Raw genomic sequence first — 21625 nt, forward strand, 5'->3', positions numbered from 1 at the left:
AGTTTACAATATAAAATATCACACAGACTACGCTTCCGCCTATATATCTAAGTTGTTTATTTTTGAATTCAAAAGTTATTACTACTGTTAAATTTACTATTAAAACATACTTCTAACAGTAATGATGAAAATAGAAAACACGGGATCAAATTATATTAATATGTCATGAAAGATTTACTAAGACGAAACTATTTATTATTAGTATGCATTACATTTCCTCATATTACTTTTTTACTAAAATATCATAATGGCAAATCATGTTCACTCTGTGAACATGAAAAGAAAAGAAAAAAAGGGAGCCTAATAAAATGAAAGACGAAATGGTGGAGATTGGTCACCAACATCTTTGGATACGCGACACTATACGTCATGTTATGCTACGGTCACACGCGCGCCCGTTCAGCCCGGCGGGCTGCCTGGCAGGCTGCGCGGCATGCAGCCCGTCCCGGGCCGGCGGACATTCAAGCTGTTCACACGCACGCCGTCGTGTCAGTCAGTGCCAGAATGGCGAGCAGCGAGGATCTCGGTGTTGTTGCTGCCATATCCTTTGGCTTAACTTATTTTTATTGAAAAAAGAAACAAACGTTTGACCATTCCGCCATGTTGTAATCTCCGATCGTAGCGACTTTCTTAGTAACGTTGAATGAAGATTTACTCGTCGCGAAAGCGCGGGAGAGACTGAATGCCTGCGCGCGTGTAAACAGTCACCGGGCGCCCGCACATTCATCCTTTGAACTTTGCCAAAAAACCGATACTTGCCCGATTCGCGGCATTCACGTTCACAGGCGCGTTCACGGGCTCGGGCGTACCGTTTACACGCTCGTGAATGTGAATATGCACGTTGAATGTAGCGTTGAACGCGCGCGTGTGAACTAAGCATTAAACGCATGGATTCGTCTGTCGTTTGTTCACATGAGCATAAAATACCCATATTTTTAGTAACAAACACTTCTATATAATAATAATGGTGACTGGTCGTACTTGAATTCGTGTATGCGGTGATATTAGTTATTTCGACTATGTGTTTGCGTGTTGTTCCCACGAGAATGTAAGTGCGTGCTCCTATTTCACCATGCCTCCTGCTGATAGAGGACAAGTGTTTGTTTTAAATTTATGTTGTTATTATTAATTACTTAAGATATTATGCGGAACATAGTGTAATGGTTGCAGCTCCTTACAAACGTTGTGTAAAAAAAACATGGCGATTAAAAAGAGTGGCGGAGTACATTGTGTTACCTATATGATTAAATGAATTTTGACTTTTGAAATCTCTGGATACACGACACTATACGTCATGTTATCAATCACAATTAAACGCATGGATTCGTCTGTCATTTGTTCACATGAGCTTCTTTGTTCATAAAACACCGATATTTTTAGTACCAAACACTTCTATAACAAACTTTGTTACTCGTAAATACAGATTTTACATAAGCTATACACGGCATATAAAATATTTTTTTAAATACACTATATTCTATGCTACATTCACAGTTATGTAAGAGGTATTTTGTTTAAATTAGTTTCATACGACTATTTCAATTACATGAAATTTATACTTAAAAATGTAGAAATGGAATTTATGTTACTTTTTGTATTTTGACATGCGGCAATCATAGTTAAAAATTCTCCGCGAAATATGACAATTATAAAATCTCTCAAAGTAATGAAAAGATAATAAAATAAATTAGTGGCCCTACTTACAACCTTTCAGGTCTGGGCCTTAGATTTTCTGTATCTGTTTCATTATTATTTGTCAATCTAATAGGCAAATGATTAGCCTCCTGTGCCTGACACACACCGTCGACTTTTTGGGCCTAAGGAAAGCTTTCCTCACGATTTTTTGCTTCACCGTTTGAGTAAATCTTAAATGAGCACATAGAATGTAAGTCCATTGGTGCTCTGCCGGGGCCCGAACCTACGAACTCAGATGATAGTCGCACGCTGAAGCCACTAGGCCAACACTGCTTAAAGTAATGAAAATCTTTCAAATATGTAGGAGTAATTCCTATTACAAATTCGCAGAATCATTTGATTCTTGTCATAGCAACACATTTATAGATTTTAAATTTTGTTATGGTATATTTTGTTTCAATCGTTGAAATCTTTCCATTCTCGATTTGAAGAAACTAAGATAAATCTATTTCTAGGATTTGGATATAGTTGCTTGTTTTAAATACTTGTTGGGGGTGACAAAAAAAATTGTCTTAGACTATGAGTTTAAATAACGTCCGAAAATATATCATACTGAGTAATTTATAACATTTTAACTATATAAAATGAATGTTAATCTATGTGTTTAACATAGCGATTTTCACATAGACATATATTATGATATTCAATTCATTTGTACACACATCTAAATAAAAACTGAATTACTATCGGTTATAAGCTGGAAGATCTTAGCTTGATTCCCGATGAAAAATTGTTTTGGTAAGCGGACTCGTTGATACCTGCTTCTCTTAATTAATCAATGAGACGCAGAACTATAAGAGGTCCCATTGAGAGGTAACAGGACACCAAAAACCACTATAAAGATATTTACATACTACATACTCATACATATGTACAAAAACAACATGTGTATTAATATTAATGCAACTATGATTTTATAAAATAGTGCAGTGGGTACTCATAATTATCAATTATAATTATGTCTAATTTCATACCTATAATTTCTGAATTTTATTTTTACACACATATAGGATATATCTATAACATATTTATAAGTATGTGATTATCCTCCATGTACCATGTGTGATGTTTGAAAGCAAAAATTAAATAAATAAATATTATTCATCAACGTATCATTCTATGCACCGCTATATGTTAGGGTTACGAAACTCTGTAACATATGTGACATACCTTATTCTACTAATATAATCTATATCTAAATAGATTATATATATAGTTGCCATAAATGTCGCCCGAGTTATTTATATTTACTACGAGGAACGTTGCTTTGGTTATACCCCAGGATGGTATTTCGATTATCTAATCGTTGAATATTAAAGAGCCTAGAGTATGCTACGTTCATGGTACAGAGAAATATGCCTTAAAGGTACGATTCCACCAGTGTGCTGAAATGTGCGGCACATTGTCGCAGTGCGTACGGCACAAATGTTGGTTTTGGACTCACTCAAGCAAACAATAACAAATTGTGCGCGAATAATTTAGCAAAGTTCAACACGGTACAAGTAGTGGACTCGTGTCGACGCGCACACACTCGTTGTTCGCGAACTTAATCTTGCTTGCGAACACATTTAATTGTGCGCGCACTGTGCCAAGTGATTTTTTGAACGATCAAGAACATATTACAAAGGCACAACGTTTTCTGCCCATCTATATTAGCAACTGTCGGCAAAAAATCTTCTCAGTGAACAAGTGTTCAACATTGTGCGCTCACAAAAGTTATGCACAGCATTGCCGGTGGAGAAACTAGAATGAAGCCGAACGTGTTCTGCTATAGTTTTGCACAAAATGTTTGTATACAAAAGTGCTGCACGCTATTGGTCGAATCGTACCTTTGGATATAAAAAGAACAAACAACAACCCGCTCAGTTAATCCTATGTTTTAGTATATTAACAATACGTTGTTTGGTTAATCTTGCGTATTCTGCAACGACCCGACGTATGCCAGTTCGATGTTGTTCTCTCAATATCTGTGGCGCTGTTGTCTTTGTGGAATCGCGCGGAACAAACACTTATTATTGAGAATTGCTTTTGGAAGTTACAGAGTAAGGGCCCTTATCTAAAGTATGAAGTTAAATTCTTGACAATTAAAGGTAACGAACTAATAGATAATATATTACAACTAACTAATTATTTTATTAAATTACCTACTGATTCTCAAGTGGCAATACATATAGACCATTTAAACATTTTGACCTGAGATCATTTTCGACGGGAATAGACACTTCCACAGATGATATATCAAGAGTTCCATTGTGGGACGGTATTTGTTTATGATCTAAGGCGGGAGGAGCGTCCTCTTCAGGCAAGGTGCGCAGGCGCCTCTCCCGCCCCCCTCCTCACACGGGGGATTGTTCGCCGCTCGCGCTCCCACTTGTAATGTAATCCTGCAAGATTTAAAAACCAAAATATGGTTTTAATAGTGTTACTGACAAATACTATATTAGAAGGTTAGCTTAGAGTATATTAAAAAGGGCACATGCAGTTCATTCCAATGACCCATGTAAGGGCAATCCAGCCTTCCCGTTATAACCGCAAGCATACTTTTAGGGCTTCCCCGCATGCCGCTTACCATAGATACAGCTCGCTGGCGCATCATGGCGTAAAAATAGTCCACACCTGCCCAACCACACATTTTAGACGCACTGCAATAGCTAGGCAGCCCCATCAATATCCTGAATTCAGTATTGATTTTTTTGTGTAGCAAACCCACAGACTACAGGCATAAATGTATGTTATATGCTCTAAGAAGCGTGATTTTTATTGATTTATTTATTGCAAGAATATGGTACAAAAATGTGTAAGGTGGTACAATCGTCAGTTCGCATATTCTGCCACACACAATGGCGCGCAAATTTGTCTTAAGGAATTTTACATTTTACATTATTAGTCAGAGTCAATTCTTATATTATTTGTATCGTATATATCATACTTTATTAATTGTATATCAACTACAGTGTCTCACGCAAATAATCATTTATTGAATACTACATTTTTTCCAAAAGTAATACACCAAGCTTTTAAAGACTCTAGTCGGAAGATCTTTTAAATCTTTTGGTAATTTATTGTAACCCTTAATTGACATACATAGTGTTTTTCCTAAACAGTTCCAGATTGATTTTTGGCACAGCCAATTTAGCCTCTTGCAAACACCGTGCAAACCGCCGAATGACTATATGGCGGGTTTAAGAGTCACGCTGACGCTCGGCGCTGAGAGACCAATATGTATGGTGACTATAGGAGCGTTTCAGAGTGACACCGACCACTCAGCGCTGACGAGTGTTGAAGAGACGAGCTGTTGAAGTCTTCGTTTCTTTTTCCATAAATATTACACGGCAGCAACTCGAACATTCATGGTGAGCACGTCTGTACTTCGCCGCGTTCAGAATAGCTCTGAAACGAGTTGGCGCTGACAGCTACGCGTTGATCCGCCAGCGCCGAGCGTGACTCTAAAACCAGCCTATTAGCTCTATCTATCTAACCTGTCTAATAGTATACCATCGAGATAAGTGATTTATGATTTTAGCTACGAACCAATTTTAAGTTAAACTTACGGCATGTAAGTGCTTGGTGTCGTAGTGAGGAGCCAGTGATGTCCTAGGTACCAATAACGTTGTGGTAGTCGTCTCAGACGCAGCTGATTCCCGTTTTGAAGGCTGGCTATATAATCTGTCCCACATTTTACTTGTTAGACTATATAAAAAAAGTTTTATTAATCTCTGAATTCCTACAAAAATATTAAACATTTAATTCATCTTATGGACACAAGTTCGATACAATTTTCTAATTTTATATATGTTCATTCGGACATTTGTAACTAAAATAGGTGATGTGAAGCGTGGTTAAGGTAATAAAATGTGTTCCAGCATGCATAAAGCGAAAAATAAAACATAAAAAAGCGTTAACATAAAATTTATTAAAATAACAAATTAACAAAATATAATCCGAATCCAAGATGGCTCCTCTTCATAAATGCATATCCAATGGCCACGTTCAAACGGTGAGCCTAGTGAAGAGAAATTGATGATCAAACATGAATTTTGGGTGGATATCCTTAAGCTATGGTAAACATGCAAGACTATTAGGGTGCGTCCACGGATGTGTCCACCAGATGTGGACGCACCCTAACAGTTTATTGTTTTTAAAAAACAAAAAGGCTTCGATCGGAGACAATTTATTACTGGTCAAACGGTGATTGGATATTGACTTTGAGCCGATACTTACTGAGTATACAGGTTTACCCCCATTTAAATGATATATAAATAGATAGTTATAACAAAATCGTAATAAGATGTTTATTTTGAATTAGTATGTCCTATACTGACTTAAAATAAAATAGATAAATCAGTGGCGCTACAACCTGTTTAGGTCTGGCCTGATATTTCTGTATTTGTTTCATGATCATTTGTCAATCTAATAGGAAAGTAGGTAATCAGTTTTCTGTGCCTGACTATGCCTGACACGCCGTCGACTTTTTGAGTATATGGCTTAGGTTTCCTAGAAAAGCGGTGCCTTTATCTAACGGCCGTAATGTAGCGTTGCGTGACGTCACCCATACGTTGTCTATAAAGACGGCCGTTATTAACAACCGTAAAATGACGGCCGTTAGTTAACCGGTTTCCTGATATATTTTTTTATTCGTTCGAGCGAATGTTAAAAGCGCACAAAGTCAGAAAGTCCATTCGTGCACAGCCGGGGATCAAGCCCACGACCTCAGGGATAAGAGTCACTAGGCCTATACTGACACACTATAGATTAATATTTATGTAAGTACTCTCAACAAGGAGTATTATTTTTGTCCTATGTATACCATGGCTGTCGTAAGACATGGGAGTAATCGCATACAATATTCTAAATAGTAATCTTAGGATTACATAACAAATTGCCCAAATGTGCCAAAATCCGAACACCATTTGACTTAGTTTTAATTTACTTGTCTCTGAAAAACATTGCCCTACAATAAATAATAAACGTAAAGGGGTTTTAAGGGGGAATTATTGCGTGGATCTTGTAACTTATAAGTGTCATAATTGGGGCTAATAATTGACATTCATTATTAAAAAGCTCGACTAATACATGCATACGTGCGTTGCCAAGGGATACCTCGTAAACTTATACAAAGAGTGATGTCATTCTTTCGTGCTTCTTAATATGGGGGGGGGATAATAATCAAGACTATAAGGGATCCTTACCGAATGCTCTCCGTCCTTGATCTAGGAGACCAATCTTTAGAGTAGGACGCTCCCCTTCTTCTTCCCCCGCCAATCGTTCGTCCAGTTTTCCACCTCTCCACATGGTACCGAATCGCGTGCCGGACTTCCGTATTCATAAAGCAGTAGAACAACGCAACTGTAAAACCCTGGAGAGAATAAGGAAAATAAAACTTAGCAGCCTTAAAGGTATATTACATCTAACTTGAATAAGGTTGCTGCTTGCTCCTTAAACTTATCTTAAAAATAATAGGGACGGCTATGGTACGGTCTCTAGTTTAATAAAACATTAAGTTGCAGTTACATTTTTCAGTTACGAACGGAAATATTCCATAAATGAAGATTACGCCTTATATATAAAAATTAATTGCTGTTCATTTGTCCCACTAAAACTCAAGAATGGCTGGACATTGTTAATTACGATCTTGAAATATTTGTGGCGGTTCAGGAAAAGTTTAAACGGTGTGAAACATAAATAATAAGTAAAAAATTGTCACTTTGTTGTTTTTTGGTCTGCTTTAATATTTTTTCATTAAGTTATAAAACAAATATAGGTACAAAGGTCATCTAGTAATAATTAAATGTGCGATTTAGTAAACACATTCATCTCTTTCCATCGAATTGAGTTCACGCTGTGATGAAAAAAGACGGATCACTTATTTCTCTTAAGAACATTGACGTCAAAGTTCCATTTTCTCGATGTCGTGCTAGACTTGCGATTCAATTAGTTCACTCTTCAATTACTTTTTCTAGGTAAGAAAATCCCCGACATTTTCAGTGCACGAACGCAACACAATTGTTCTTTAACAAGATTTGAGAAGGGAATGAATTTAATTAGTAAAATTAAAAATTCTGAAAAGCCTTCCTAAGAGCATTATTGTTTACGAATCTTAAAGATTAAAACCATAGACAGTCCATACACAATCACTGCTGTATCTGTGGTCGGTTTAATATAGGTATACTCTGTGAATTAAGTTTTTATTAACGGTATTATTAGAATAAGTAAATTGCTATGACTTTGGAAGGAAAATATATTGTTACAATTTTCTTAACCTACATAGTAATAATAAAAATAATTAAAAATTAATAAAAAGAAGAATAAAACAAATTTTAAAAGTTTGGTCCCTGTGGCAGTGCAGTAACGCTGGCAGCATTTCCTTGCTGTATTGCGATACTTATTCGTTGAGGGAGGAAAGCACCAGCTCTGGAGTCACCGGTACTATCTAACACGCGCCAACTTAAATCTTTAATTAGCGCCTGTGCACTTGAATCCCACGTCCCAAGAGTTTTTACTCCAAAGGGATACTCTGATTTTTTTCGGCAATTTACATTATACATACATTAATTTTTTTTAACAATAATTGCAATAACACAACATAAAACTTACTACGTAAATATTATAATTACTTGAATTTTACTCCTAGAAGGGGTGCATACTTTAAAATAGAGATACAATTATTCTACTTTAATTAAAGGCCAATAAGCTTATAGGGATCAAAGATAAGATTGTATTGTTAAGAAAAAGCAATGTAAAATATCTTTTATGGATTATGGGCTAAGCATTATTCTAGAAAGTTCGAGGTTAGTTGTACCTCAGTAATTAGATACATCTTAAGGGGGATTAAAAGTCACGAAGTTGTTACATGTTGTGTGTTAGTCTGCGTGGTTTCCAGCTATTCTGTTCATGTAATAGGTATATCGGTTTCACGCAGGCAGATATATATTTGGACAAGACGGAGCGTGTCTTACAGAGAGGGACCAACAGAAGAAGAAAAATATATCTATCGGAAAAAATCTATATGTATGTATATACATTCAATGAATAAAGAGTAGTGTCGCTGCCGTTTGTAAACTATGATATAAACCCATTTATTTATCTATAAGTAACAACGTGTATGCATACAATTACACAAGAAAATATAGGGGAAATAATTAAACAAGCAACCACAAAAAAATCTAAAACTTAATAGAATCATAAACCTCATTAATAGCATGATAAAGTTACGGTAAGTTGGAAGATTGTTGTAAAATATATCAATATTTTCATCAATGTAAGTAATTCAGTTGTAAGAGCGAGATAGCCTACCCACTGGTCACTGGACCTTTAAAAGTAGCAGATAAGCAAGCCGTAGGTAGATACGTATAGCAGACTTTTGGTTCTAGTAACTCTAGTATTACAAAGAAATTAAATTTTGCAACCGAGGGTCTGCAATAATTATCACTACCATCGAAAAGATCACTTGATTGAGAACCATAGATTGAGAACTATAGATAAAAAATATTCTTATTCTAAATTCAATTTTTGTCAAGTGTAAGTAGTTTTTGAGAACCATAAATTGAGAACCATAGATAAAAAAATATTCTTATTCTAAATTCAATTTTTGTCAAGTGTAAGTACTTTTTGAGAACCATAGATTGAGAACTATAGATAAAAAAATATTCTTATTCTAAATTCAATTTTTGTCAAGTGTAAGTAGTTTTTCTTTCGTAACTTGTAATTGAATACCCATAGTTATAAACACAATCCCAAAGTCCTGAAGAGACATTTTCATAATAGTCGAACAATGATTAAGATCTCTGTCTAATTTGCTCATCAATCCGTCAAAAGCAGGCGCCTATTTAATGTTGAATAAGCATTTTCAACGTCACGAACAGATTTTAGCGGTTTCCATTTATATAATACAAATTAATATTTGCTCAGAAATAATTGTTTTCAATATTATTATGAATTATTAGTTCAAGTATCCTTTTAAATAAAATACTCTTTTGTCTCTGTCTATCAAATTATGTATACGCTGTGAACTGATACTTTAGTTTATTTCTTAAGAATAAGTGTTTATAGTTGTCTATTTTTTGGAATTTTTGGAACCTTTATTTTAGTAATATATATTTAATTTAAAGTGAGTCTATCTTAATCATAATAAAATATATAATGACTTCGTAAACAAATAAAAAGCCAGCAAGTTAGTAAAGCAAAAAAATATTACTTTCTTTCAATATCTTAAAATTATTAATTTTAAACCCCTTGAAAAGATCATCCAAGGATACAGTCCATTGATGTGTTTTCTTTTGAAGTCTTTGTGTGTGTTACAAATAATTCAGTTAAACTTCCAACATACCTTTGATTGCTTTCATGTCAGTAAAGCCTTAGAGCGTAACTTGAAAAGTAGCATAATATTTCCCTACCCTCATAGCTTAGATTAGTTTGCAAAAAAAATGATAAAAAACTTTTTTTATTTAAAAAAATATATTTTAATACCATTATACGAATCATCATTATACGAGCACGTCGTGATCAGACTTTTAATTCCGTAATTTTAGTCTTCTGGGCTCAAAATGTATCTTTAATGTCCTTTTAAATAGATTAAATACGTAAATATTGGAAAAAACGGTAGTCCATTAAATAATTGCACAGCATTATAGTTTATGGATTTTTGTAATTAATTTGTGCACGGTTGCGAAAGTACAAGCAAATTCATGTAGTAGTGGTGGTTTTATTTATGTTACAGGAGGCAAATGGGCAGGAGGCTCATCTGATGTTAAGTGATACCGCCACCCATGGACACTTTCAATGTTATTATTATTATTATTATTTTTAATTTATAATGCTACAAATGTAATTTTTTTTTTGTATCTCACACACTGTTTTGTTGTGTTTTTTAAATATTTTTATTACTCTTTAATGTTAATATTCTACGGTTTCGATATTTGTAAATATGTGAGGAACATGTATACTAACTTTTTTGGTATAGTAGTTTATTCTAAGAGTACATTGTCTTCACATATAATTAATTAACAAATGTATACAAAATATTGTAAACCTATTTTAAAAGAGTAAGTGTGGAGTTTCTTGCCCATTCTTCTCCACACGAAACTACCTTTTGGAAGGGGCAACTAGAATCTTCTTTATATTTTTTTTTTGACGTTCAAAAGTGCCATTTTAGATGGTCTAATTGAAATAAATGATTTGACTTTGAATGCCAGAGGGCTCGCAAGCGTGTTGCCGGCCTTTTAAGAATTGGTACGCTTTTTTCTTGAAGGACCCTTAGTCGAATAGGTTCGGAAATACTTCAGTGGGCAGCTGGTTCCACATATTGGTGGTGCACGGCAAAATTTGCCTTAAGAAACGTTCTGTGGAACGACGGACGTCGAGGTGATACGGGTAATGACAACACACACAAATGGAGTGAAATTAATTCCTGCATAATGAATCAATTTTGTTTTGACAACTCGCTGTGTTACTCACCTGTGTGGAGAGCATTAGCGCCCTACTATAGTCGAAGGCATAGGCGAACCATGAGTCATCACTTGGTCCACAGAGTACAAGCAGATTGGTGATGCCCAGAAGTGGAATCAGCACTAAAAGCGCTTTCGTCGCTTTTCTGTACTGCTCCGTTTCCAGGGTATTCGCTGAACGCAACTTCGTGATTAGGACCTGAGGAAAATATTTATTTTAGAACAATTGAACTATTCTGCCGATTCCTGTACAATCATGGGCTAGTGTTGCTAGTGGAAAATGTTTCCCCAGTAATATGGAAATCCTAAAAATGGTAATAAATATGTACCTACATTAACCTACTTATATATATAATGGCGCTACAATCTTTTTGGTCTGGTCAGGTTAATTAATTCCTACATATAACTCAATTAAATGGGCGAGAACGGCGGGATTTGATTTTTTATTTGTGAATAGGAATCTAGTAATTTTATTTGTCAAAAAGTCGCGTTACCTATTTATACTGGGGCAATTCATATCCAAGCACTAGGATCGTTTAAATATTCATTTATATTATACAAGGCAGTTTTACTTTAATGTACGATTTAAATTTATTTATTGACAATACTTGTATCTCACTAGGGATTTCGTTGAAAAAACGTAATTGCCTTGGAGAGAATTACTCGTTTTATGCAGCCGTGTGGTTGGTGCGCTAATTTTGTCTTTATTCTCGTAATAAAGACTATAATTATGGAAACTACTATTCTTTTTAAAGATATCTGTATTTTTCTTGACTTGCCAAAGTCGAAATATGTAATTCCTTAAACTTCCTTCGGACTGACTCCCGTGGGGACAACCCACAGATCGCTCTTATAGCCCGCTTTTGCACAACAAATATCGATTTCATGTCAGCTGCATTACCCCATAGCTTTAGCTAAGCCATTTGCAAAGCTTTATACGTATATTTGCGTATTACGTATATATTGCTCAATGGAAATTGCTAAATTGCTAAAGAAATAGTTGAAAGGGAGATACTATTAGAGTTTAGAGTACGATAGGAGAGCCTACTTTGCTTACAAAAATAATAAATTTTATTTTGGAATTCATAAAATTTACTTGTAATATTCAGTGGCTCGGTCCAATTAATTCAAATCATAATTTCAGTAAAAAAACTTTTCGTCAAGTATTGGCAAATACTCACCCACATAATTCTTATTAAAAAAAATAAGTTGAGCGCAAGACCGATTAACGCTGGTGCCTTGTGAATCCAATCTACTTGATGTTCATGAATCCATGTGCACATTTTGGCATCTCCAGGTAGTGTTAGCTGAAACAATAAAAGCTTTAGAATCTTTGGGAAATTCGATATATTTTATATTTTTTATATATATATTTTCTTAGAATATTAACAATAAGTTGTGGGGGAAGGATGGACTACTGTTCCTTCAACCTAAAGAGATACCTCGACCAGTTTAATCACTGACTGGCTGGATTGAAAGCCCCAATGGCTCAATGGGCTGGTTTATTTTTTGGATGAATTGTTGCTGTTGGCCTGAAGGGCTGGAAGGTTCGTAAAGTGGTAATAGTTAATGCTTTTAAGCGCCAAAGGCAAAAAATGGGATGGTGTTTAGCCTTTTCGAAGTGGCGTGTAGACTCCAACTTCATCCATTGGGCTATGGTAGTTCACGGTGGAGATCCACGAAGAAGAGAACGCCTGTAACCGGTGGCTATGGGAGGGGGCATAATGCGCGAGCAATGCTCTGATAACCCCATTGACGTATTGAGAATTTGTAAATATCTTTATCGAGAAATACTTCGCTAGCGCGTTTTAGGGGATGACCTTGTCGCAGTGATTTGTACTCCTACAGTCACACAGCGCTTGACAACTAAAAAAGGAATACTAATTCAATAAAGTTAACATTTATAATTTGTTTAAGTTAAAAGATAGATAGTAAGCTACTAATCTACGAAATGCTCTTGAAACTAATATGGACATACGGAATTCAACTATAGGGTCCGGCGTGTGACTCTAACATAAGTATCATACAGAGGGTTCAAAATTACATCTTGAAACAAATATCCAACTGTCCGTGGTTTATAAAAACATCGGAGATTCATGAGCACCTCAAAATCAGGACTGTAAAAGAGGAGATCAAGACCTGGAGTATGAAATACAGAAAAGGGCTAGAAATGTATCCTAATAAATAAGTCTTAATAGACACGGTTGAAAGAGAGGAGCAGTCTCGATGGAGACTTTACTCTTAACGCCTCATAGCTCTCAACACATCTTCTCATAGTCTAGCTGACTGATTGCAAGATAAAGATATATATATAAAAAAAATAATTAGAGTTAATCCTAAGAAATACAAAAAAGGGGAATGTAATAAACAAATCAGCCGTTATATCTGTTAACTGCTAGGACCAAGAAAATTACGGTGGTCCTGATAAAACAAGTTCAAATATGCGTAAAAAATTCCGAAATTTAAACAAAGTTGAATAATCTTTTGGAGGTCCTGAAATTAGATTACATTTAAGTTGTGAACAGAATAAAATTTAACAATCACAGGGCACATTTAGAGAACTTTAGCAATTTTTTGCCGTAGAAAATCTCAATTCGCTTGTAATTTTACATAATTTGTATAACAATGGAAAATGGCGAATTGACAAGATTTTTAAAACGAAAAATAGAACTTGTTATTTTGAATTCTGTTAAGCTTTAAAAATGCTGATTAAAACATAAATAAATCAGTTGCGCTACAACCTTTTTAGGTCTGGGCCTCAGATTTCTGTATCTGTTTAATTTGTCAATCTAATAGGCAAGTCGGTGATCAGCCTCCTGTGACTGTCTAAGGAAGCCGGTTTCCTCACGATGTTTTCCTTTACCGTTCAAACGAATTTTAAATGCGCACGTTTATGTTCATGTGAGATTCTAATGGTGAAAGATTTTTTTAATCGGGCTATTGCCCGATTTCGGAGTCTTTTCAATGCAAACAAACCGTCAAATCTTTGCTCTTTATAATATTAGTGTAGATTAATAAAACAGATAAACCATACAATAAATTAAAAATATTTTTGTTTATTTGTTAATAAGTTTGACGGCGCATTCCTAGCGCCATCTGTTAAGAAATACTGGAATTATTGGAACGAGATTTGACTATGGTCAGTCTGGCGGAGCGTCGTGTCGATGGTCACTGGTCAGCGCGGCCATGTTGAATTTAGTTTAGTTTTTCGAACGTCACGAACTTATTGAAGACATGGCTTATTCTTATGATAAAGGACATCCGCCCATAAGTTAATTTGTTACGTCTTCAAATGCCTTTAAATTTGTTTTGTCACAAATGATCTCATTATACCTACTTGTTGTATTATGCGTATTAAATAAAACTTTTTGCTATAAAATCTTACCCCATCAGGACCAGTAGATGGCACCACAGTGACGAAACACCTTGCTATCACCCAAATTGTGATGAAAATAGCTGGAGCGCCTGTAAATTAAATTAATTTATAGATATACTTAATTATTAAATGATTAAATTAATTATATTTCTTTATATAAACTAATCTACCCGTACCCCGTATATGAACTTATGATATAAGTTTTTAACATAAGTGAGTCATAGTGGACTCTGAACCTGACTCTACAAAAGTGCCACGCGTATATTACATTCTATAATGCATATTCGTTTCAACAATTCCCTAGCTAAAGCACGCTAGCAAAACTAGTTTTTGTACATGATATTTGATCCTTTTTAAAGGATAGGACGCCCATCAGAAACCTGGAAAGATGAGACACCAGGGAATGATGAATGGGGAATGGGGATTGATTCAGGGAGATGAAGAGACACGTGGAAGAATTTGGAGGAGGCTGCCATTCCTTCAGAGTGTACGTGTACGTATCGTCGTATACGTCGTGTATTCAATATAATAATAACATACACTTAAATAATTTATATATAGTACTCAAATAAAGACTATTTTTATTTTTATTTATTTGATATTTTCGTACAAAAAGCGCGATTTCTTCGATAGAGAGGCAAATGTATAGTTTGTACCATGAGTTATAATTTTGTTATTTGTACAATACACTGTCGTAAAAACTAGTAATTCAGCGTCATATTTACTGCCCATAGAGATGCCTTTATATATTTATTAAATTATTCCACATAATATATCATATTTTTTAAAATATATCACAATTACGGTGAGCATAAAATATTCAAAAATTAAAAATTACTCCTTCAAAAACAGAAGATAAAAATATTTTTGTATTTCATTTCTCTTCGTAATAACTATTTATTTAAAAATACTTATTCGCGTAATACACCTGAGAGGTGTTGAACAGTTCGTTCTCGGTCCAATCATAAAAGAACATTTCAATCAAGTTATATGACGTTCAAAGTAATTTCATCCGAGCGGGATCAAGAATCAGCTATGAACGGCATTGCAGTGATTTTCTGTCATCGTTAAAGTACTGTTATAAATGATAATACTATCAAGTATACATCTTTGTACTTATGTTAAAATATAAATCAAATTACACTTTGCCTACTCACTGTTAATTTAATTAATTCTGGGAAAAATCAGTTTTGGTTTCTGCGGGAATGGAAATGTAAATGAAATTCAGCCACGGACGTTAGCTGCAATGTGGTTTAATCACAGATGAGTGTTGTATGTTGTACAGTCAATTGCAGTACGGTAAATATACACTTAGTAGGTAGGGAATAGTGATAACACGTCCGTAAAATTGAGAAAACCTATAGACTTCTATATTTGTTAACATTGTTCTTGATCTGCAACCATGCAATAGGAAATTCATCTATCGGTGAAAACTTCTTGTATTTTTTGGACAGGACAGGGGGCAAACGGGCAGGAGGCTCATCTGATGTTAAGTGATACCGCCCATGGAGAATGCCAAAGGCCTAGCGAGAGTATTGCAGGCCTTTCAAGAATTGGTACGGTACTTCTTGAAGGACCCTAAGTCGAATTGGTTCGGAAATATTTCAGTGGGCAGCTGGTTCCACATAGTGGTGGTGCGCGACAGAAACTGCCTTAAAAACGCTCAGTTGAGGAACGACGGACGTCGACGTGATAAGGATGGTATTTTGTATTCTGTCTCGGTATTAATCCGAACAACTTCTCTGAACACTCTCCGTGGTAAATGCGGTAGAAGATGCAGAGAGACCCCACATCTCTACGCAACGCGAAGGGATCAAATCGCACGGAAAGTGACTGGTTGTAAGCGATTCTAATCGCTCTTCGTTGAATACAGTCAAGGGTCGGGGATAGGACACAGCCTTGTGGGACCCCAGCAATCACGGGTTTAAGGTTGCAACATGCTCCATCGATGAGGAGCTTGATGCTCCAATCAGCGAGAAAGCTAGAATCCAATTCTTCTATATAAAACAAAAGAATTTTCTTTTCCGAATTGTGCAATTAAAACAAATGACTCCAAGTACGGTTTACATGTTATTTTTAAGTATAAAACAAAGTTATAACTTACCCCATCCAATACTCGTGTATACTTTCAACTTGATGTTTTCGGCTGTGAAAGTTTCCACAACCAACATGTACAGGTAGAGGCCTGAGGCAAATTAATACATTAGGTAACAAAAACAAACAAGTTTATGGGTTTTTCATCTTATTTTAGATTAATATAGAAAAGGCCAGCCGGGTATTTTAGATAATTATTTGTATGCTATAAATGTACCTCAAAAGCTTTTAGTTTTAAAAGTGTTTAACTAAAACAATATATTTTGCCGGCAAGTTCATAGATGCTACAATTAAGTTTTGATAAAATAAATAAATCAGTGGCACTACAACCTTTTAAGGTCTGGGCCTCAGATTTATGTATCTGTTTCATGATTTGTCAATCTAATAGGCAAGTAGGTAATCAGCCCCCTGTGCCTAACACACGCCATCGCCTTTTTGGTCTAAGGCAAGTCGGTTTCCTCACGATAGTATCCCTCACTGTTCGAGCGTATGCGCAGATAACAAGTCCATTGCTGCTCAGCCGGGGATCGAACCTACAACCTTAGGGATGAGATTCGCACGTTGAAGCCGAACACTGCTTTTTTTTTAAAGTGGTGAGTCAAAAGTCAAATACAGCAAATAGATAACGCTTGATAAAAGAAGGATCTTACCTTCAACAAGCATCCAGAAAAAGTTCGTGAGGTAGAAGTAATGCATGCATATCACCAGAATCATACATGAGGTTTGGTCTGACGGCAATTCGTCCGACCAATTCTGTAACAAATAGGTTATTATTATTAAGCCTTTATAATGTATTAGCACTTACTTAAGTTACATAATAAAACTTAATCTAATACATCATATGACCCGTTTTAGGTAATCAGCGTGTCCTGTGACACATAGGCCTCTTCCAGCTGTTCCATTATTTTCTGATGTTAGCTCTTCTTGTCCAAGTTGTGCCTCCTATTCTCTTTATATCGTCTGCCCATCTCTGGCTCTGTCTTCCTCTTTTCCTTTTTCCATCGCGTGGTTGCCATTCTGTAATTATTTTAGTCCATTTCAACCTGCTATCTCCCGTCATGTGACCGGTCCAGCGCCATTTCAGTTGTCCGTCCTCTACTTTGGTTGTTGATCTTATCCCTTCTGCTCTTTTTTGATGTCTCAGTGTTCCACCATGGTTTTTTCCATTCCTCTTTGGCATGTTCTCAACTTTAGAAGATGTTTCTGAGATGATGCCCAAGTCTGGCAGCCGTGTGTGACACATGGTAGGATGCCTTTTTCTTAGCTACCATTAGGAAGTCTTTGCTATCATCATTTTATTTCTAATTAATTAAAAAATTACACGTTAGTTGACGTAGATTTCTAAAGTATAGACTGATAATCTTAACATTCATAGTATCAATCTCGTGTCATTATTTCCTTAAGCGGATATTTTGCTAGGAAGCGTTGACGTAGGTTTCCTTTATTCGCACCTTCGAGAAATTGTTTCAGGACGTCTGAACATTTTCTTTGCAAACAGATTTATGTGTAGGAATTTAAAACAGGTTTTATTTGATGTTCGCATGCTCTAGATACGGAGGTGCGAGTACTAAGCTTTACCTCTTACTGAATGAGAAATGAGATGAGTGAGAGCAGTGTTGGCCTATTGTAGTCCTAGGTTCGATCCCCGGCTGTGCACCAATTGACTTTCTGTCTATGTGCGCATTTAACATTCGCTCGAACGGTGAAGGAAAACATCGTGAGGAAACCGGCTTGCCTTAGACCGAAAAAGTCGATGGCGAGTAACAGGCTAATCACCTACTTGTCTATTAGACTGACATAGATAGAAAGACCATTGGTGCACAGCCGGGGTTCGAATCTACTAGCCAATAGGCCAACAATGCTCAGGGACATTGAATACAATAAATTATAACAGAAATTTTTAAAACTTTTTCTCCTTTCATTCTGAAATAATGTTTTGTACTATGCAACAATGATTATATAATGTTTCTAAATTAATTTAAATTGTCATACTGAGTTCGTTATCTTAGATTGTGTACAATCAAATAAGTTAGGATTTTTATTACCTTTTATTATACATTTTGTCAAGTTTGTTTCGAGAGAGAGAGAAATGCTATGGGCTATATGTTATGTACCACAGTAATATAATATACTCACTTGTAAAGCTAAGTTCAACATCCAACTACACGCAGACAAAATGTATGTTGTCATCAAATTTGTGTGTATTGTATTGCGAAGACATCTCAGGTCTCTGAAAAATAATTAATTTTGTTAAAAACTCTTGTTTGTATTATACAATGTAGCATCGGTATTTGGTAAATTCCATGCCATAGCAAATGCGATCACGCCATTTTTGTATGCAATCTCTCTATATCTAAGTACAAAACGATTTTAGCATATGCAACCAAATTTTTCAACTTGAATTCCCAAACAAGTCCATATTAAAATTAAATTAACGCTAATGCTTGTGTTTTTGGAATGTCAACGTTGAAATAAATGTGTTTTTTAAACATTTTTATTTTTAGTACATTTAAATGTTATGTAAGTAATAGCAATAAGGAAAAGAATCAAGTAAAAGAAAACCTTCTTGAAATTAAGGCAAATAGATTCGTTGGAAATGAATAAAACAGTGTCTCATATTCAAAACTTCTTAGTGTTACTCAAAATGTTTACGAAATTATTATACGTAGATAATTAGAATTTACATAGGTGTACGTACAATCTATTCAGTCAAGCGAATTTGCGATATATCGATACAATTAATGAGAGTCTAGCACTGCTGAGTGATTATATTAAAAGTAATCGTTTTCAAGTCGATTCCAACAAATTTGATTTTTTAAAATCTTTTATAATATTTATCAACTTTATATAATTTAGGATTTGTTACGAAACACAATGTAATTAATGCCTTTAATAGTGAGATGTGATAAAAAAGAAAGAGGCATCTGTTAAACCTCATAAACTGTTTTTAGGGGGCTTATTTTTTTATAGAACAGGGGGCAAACGGGCAGCAGGCTCATCTGATGTTAGGTGATACCGCCCATGGACACTCTCATTGCCAGAGGGCTCGCGAGTGCGTTGCCGGCCTTTTAATAATTGGTACGCTCTTTTCTTTAAGGACCCTAAGTCGGATTGGTTCGGAAATACTTCATACTGCTTATAGATAAATAATAATTAATATTTAAATCAGACAAGTTGTTGAGTATGAACTTACTTGAAATACAAGAAGACAAAAACTGCCAGAGAGAGTACAGCCAAGCTGATGGAGTAACCAGTGAGGTAAATCAGGCTACTGACATCTGTTGGTGATACGTTGGCAATCCTCTCCGTGCAGTTGGCATAATTGGAGTAATTATGCCATTCTCCCTCCAAACATAATCGCGATGCATTTTCTGTGAAAGGAAAATTTTATTACTTAAGATGTCATGTGGAACATGGTGTAATGGTTGCAGCTTACAAACGTTGTGTAAAACAAAAACTTGGCGATTAAAAACAGTGGCGGAGAGTTTATTGCCAGTTCTTCTCTTCCGTTCTACGCCCTTGATTTGAGAGGCAGTAAATGTAAAATTAGAAGCATTTAATGTATATTTCTTTTTTGATGTTCATAAGTGTACATTGTGTTACCTATATGAATAAATGAGTTTTGAGTCTGAGTTTGAAATTGTACTATTTTAAGTATTTTAACTTAGCCATTCTATTCCAGTCCAAGCAGGTAGCTTTTAGCCATTTTTGCAGGTATATTTTTTCTATTAGCACAAATCTTGAGGAAGCTTTTACTTATAACGAAATGACATTGTGTTACAAAGGGCCGATTACTTTTAGAACACCGATTACAACATATGAAAATGAAAATGAAAATGAAAAAATATTTATTCAATCACTTACAATGATAACAACATGTGGCTGGAGCCTCCATTTAAGTATGTATAATATACTTGTGTTTGGAGTATCCGCTCTTCCTAGGTACACTTAATTAGGTATGTAAGTTTAGACAAAAGGGAATAATATTACAAAAACAAAACAATATTTATACAAGTTAAAAGATGCATCGTGTATGAGTGATAAATTGAGGGGTGTTCGTTGTATTCAGTTAAGTGTATGTTGATGTGTGAGAGTGTAAGTGTGTGTGAGTGAGTGTGTATGAGGTATGTGTGTATATGTCTGTATCATATGTTTGAGTGTGTGTGTTCTTTTAGAGTGTAAGATAAAAGTAGACTTTAGAATAGTAATTCTTAGATAATAGATTCAACTTCTTCATAGGTTTGAGTTTTTAACCAACAATTTATAGTTATTTTACATTTATATTTATTCATATTATATAGATTTAATTCCTTGTTTAATTTATTATATAAGTTAGCAGACTGGTAGCAGTACTGTCTATGAGCATATTTAGTTTTAAAAGTTGGTAAAGGTGCCACATTATGCCTTCTACGTCTGTTCAAAATACTAGGATCATATCCAATATGTCGATGGGTTCTAAGGCCTACAACGCACTAGCGGCTGGCCGTGATGCGGTGTGCCGCTGCGGCAGGCCGCAGTATATACGGTCTGCCGTAGCGGCATGCCGTATTCCGGCTAACCGTCCCTATTGCGGTCCTATTGCGGTCTGCCGCAATCGTCACTCTTCAGTGCTTCTTGAAATATTACAAATTCAAATTTAATGACGTTGAATAAGTGATACATGTATCTTATGTTCCATAATAAACATATTTAATTTTTTTATTTTTTACTCTTTAAAAATAGGTTTACAATATTTTGTTTACATTTGTTAAATAATTATATGTGACGACGTAGGTAGGACGGCTAACCGCGCCGAGTGCGTGGAGGGGACGCGGCGCGCCGCATCATTCAACCGGTGCGGCTCGCCGCAGCTCCAGATCAACCGGAGCGGTTGACGGTTGACCGCAAGTCAGTGCGTTGTTATCGTGCGGTTTCATGTAATAATCGATGTGCGGCCAGCCGCAGCGGCACACCGCATTGCGGCCAGCCGCTAGTGCGTTGTAGGTCTAAGAGTAGTTTGCAGTACATACAACTTACG

General features: G+C 35.5%; 1 protein-coding gene across 4 annotated transcripts; it reads right to left on the reverse strand.

Annotated features, from left to right (window-relative positions):
* Positions 1-3525: 3525 nt before the first annotated feature.
* Positions 3526-19935, reverse strand: LOC125057169 (diuretic hormone receptor). 4 transcript variants are annotated; one of them, XM_047660681.1, is made up of 10 exons: positions 19802-19935; positions 18745-18838; positions 17259-17361; positions 16619-16699; positions 14524-14603; positions 12320-12445; positions 11149-11337; positions 6885-7051; positions 5247-5385; positions 3526-4079 (listed from the first exon to the last, which is right to left on the reverse strand). In XM_047660681.1, exons 2-10 carry the CDS (start codon positions 18796-18798, stop codon positions 4032-4034), a joined length of 987 nt encoding a protein of 328 aa, XP_047516637.1. In that variant the 5' UTR covers positions 18799-18838; positions 19802-19935; the 3' UTR covers positions 3526-4031. The 4 variants fall into 4 exon arrangements, with proteins under 4 accessions (XP_047516637.1, XP_047516645.1, XP_047516653.1 ...); XM_047660689.1 differs by having other exon boundaries at positions 3527-4079; positions 5247-5361; XM_047660697.1 differs by lacking the exon at positions 5247-5385 and having other exon boundaries at positions 3530-4079.
* Positions 19936-21625: the final 1690 nt, after the last annotated feature.

Source organism: Pieris napi, chromosome 2, assembly GCF_905475465.1.
Source record: "Pieris napi chromosome 2, ilPieNapi1.2, whole genome shotgun sequence".
NCBI classification, from domain to species: domain Eukaryota; kingdom Metazoa; phylum Arthropoda; class Insecta; order Lepidoptera; family Pieridae; genus Pieris; species Pieris napi.

What these genes read in the sequence shown, in the direction of transcription:
- LOC125057169 (XM_047660681.1), bottom strand. Translation starts at nt 18,798, where the DNA reads ATGACAACATACATTTTGTCTGCGTGTAGTTGGATGTTGAACTTAGCT. An exon ending in TGTTGAACTTAGCTTTACAA is followed by an intron (nt 17,362 to 18,744) that starts GTGAGTATATTA and finishes TATTTGTTACAG; the next exon opens with AATTGGTCGGACGAATTGCC. An exon ending in TTTCTGGATGCTTGTTGAAG is followed by an intron (nt 16,700 to 17,258) that starts GTAAGATCCTTC and finishes AATTTGCCTCAG; the next exon opens with GCCTCTACCTGTACATGTTG.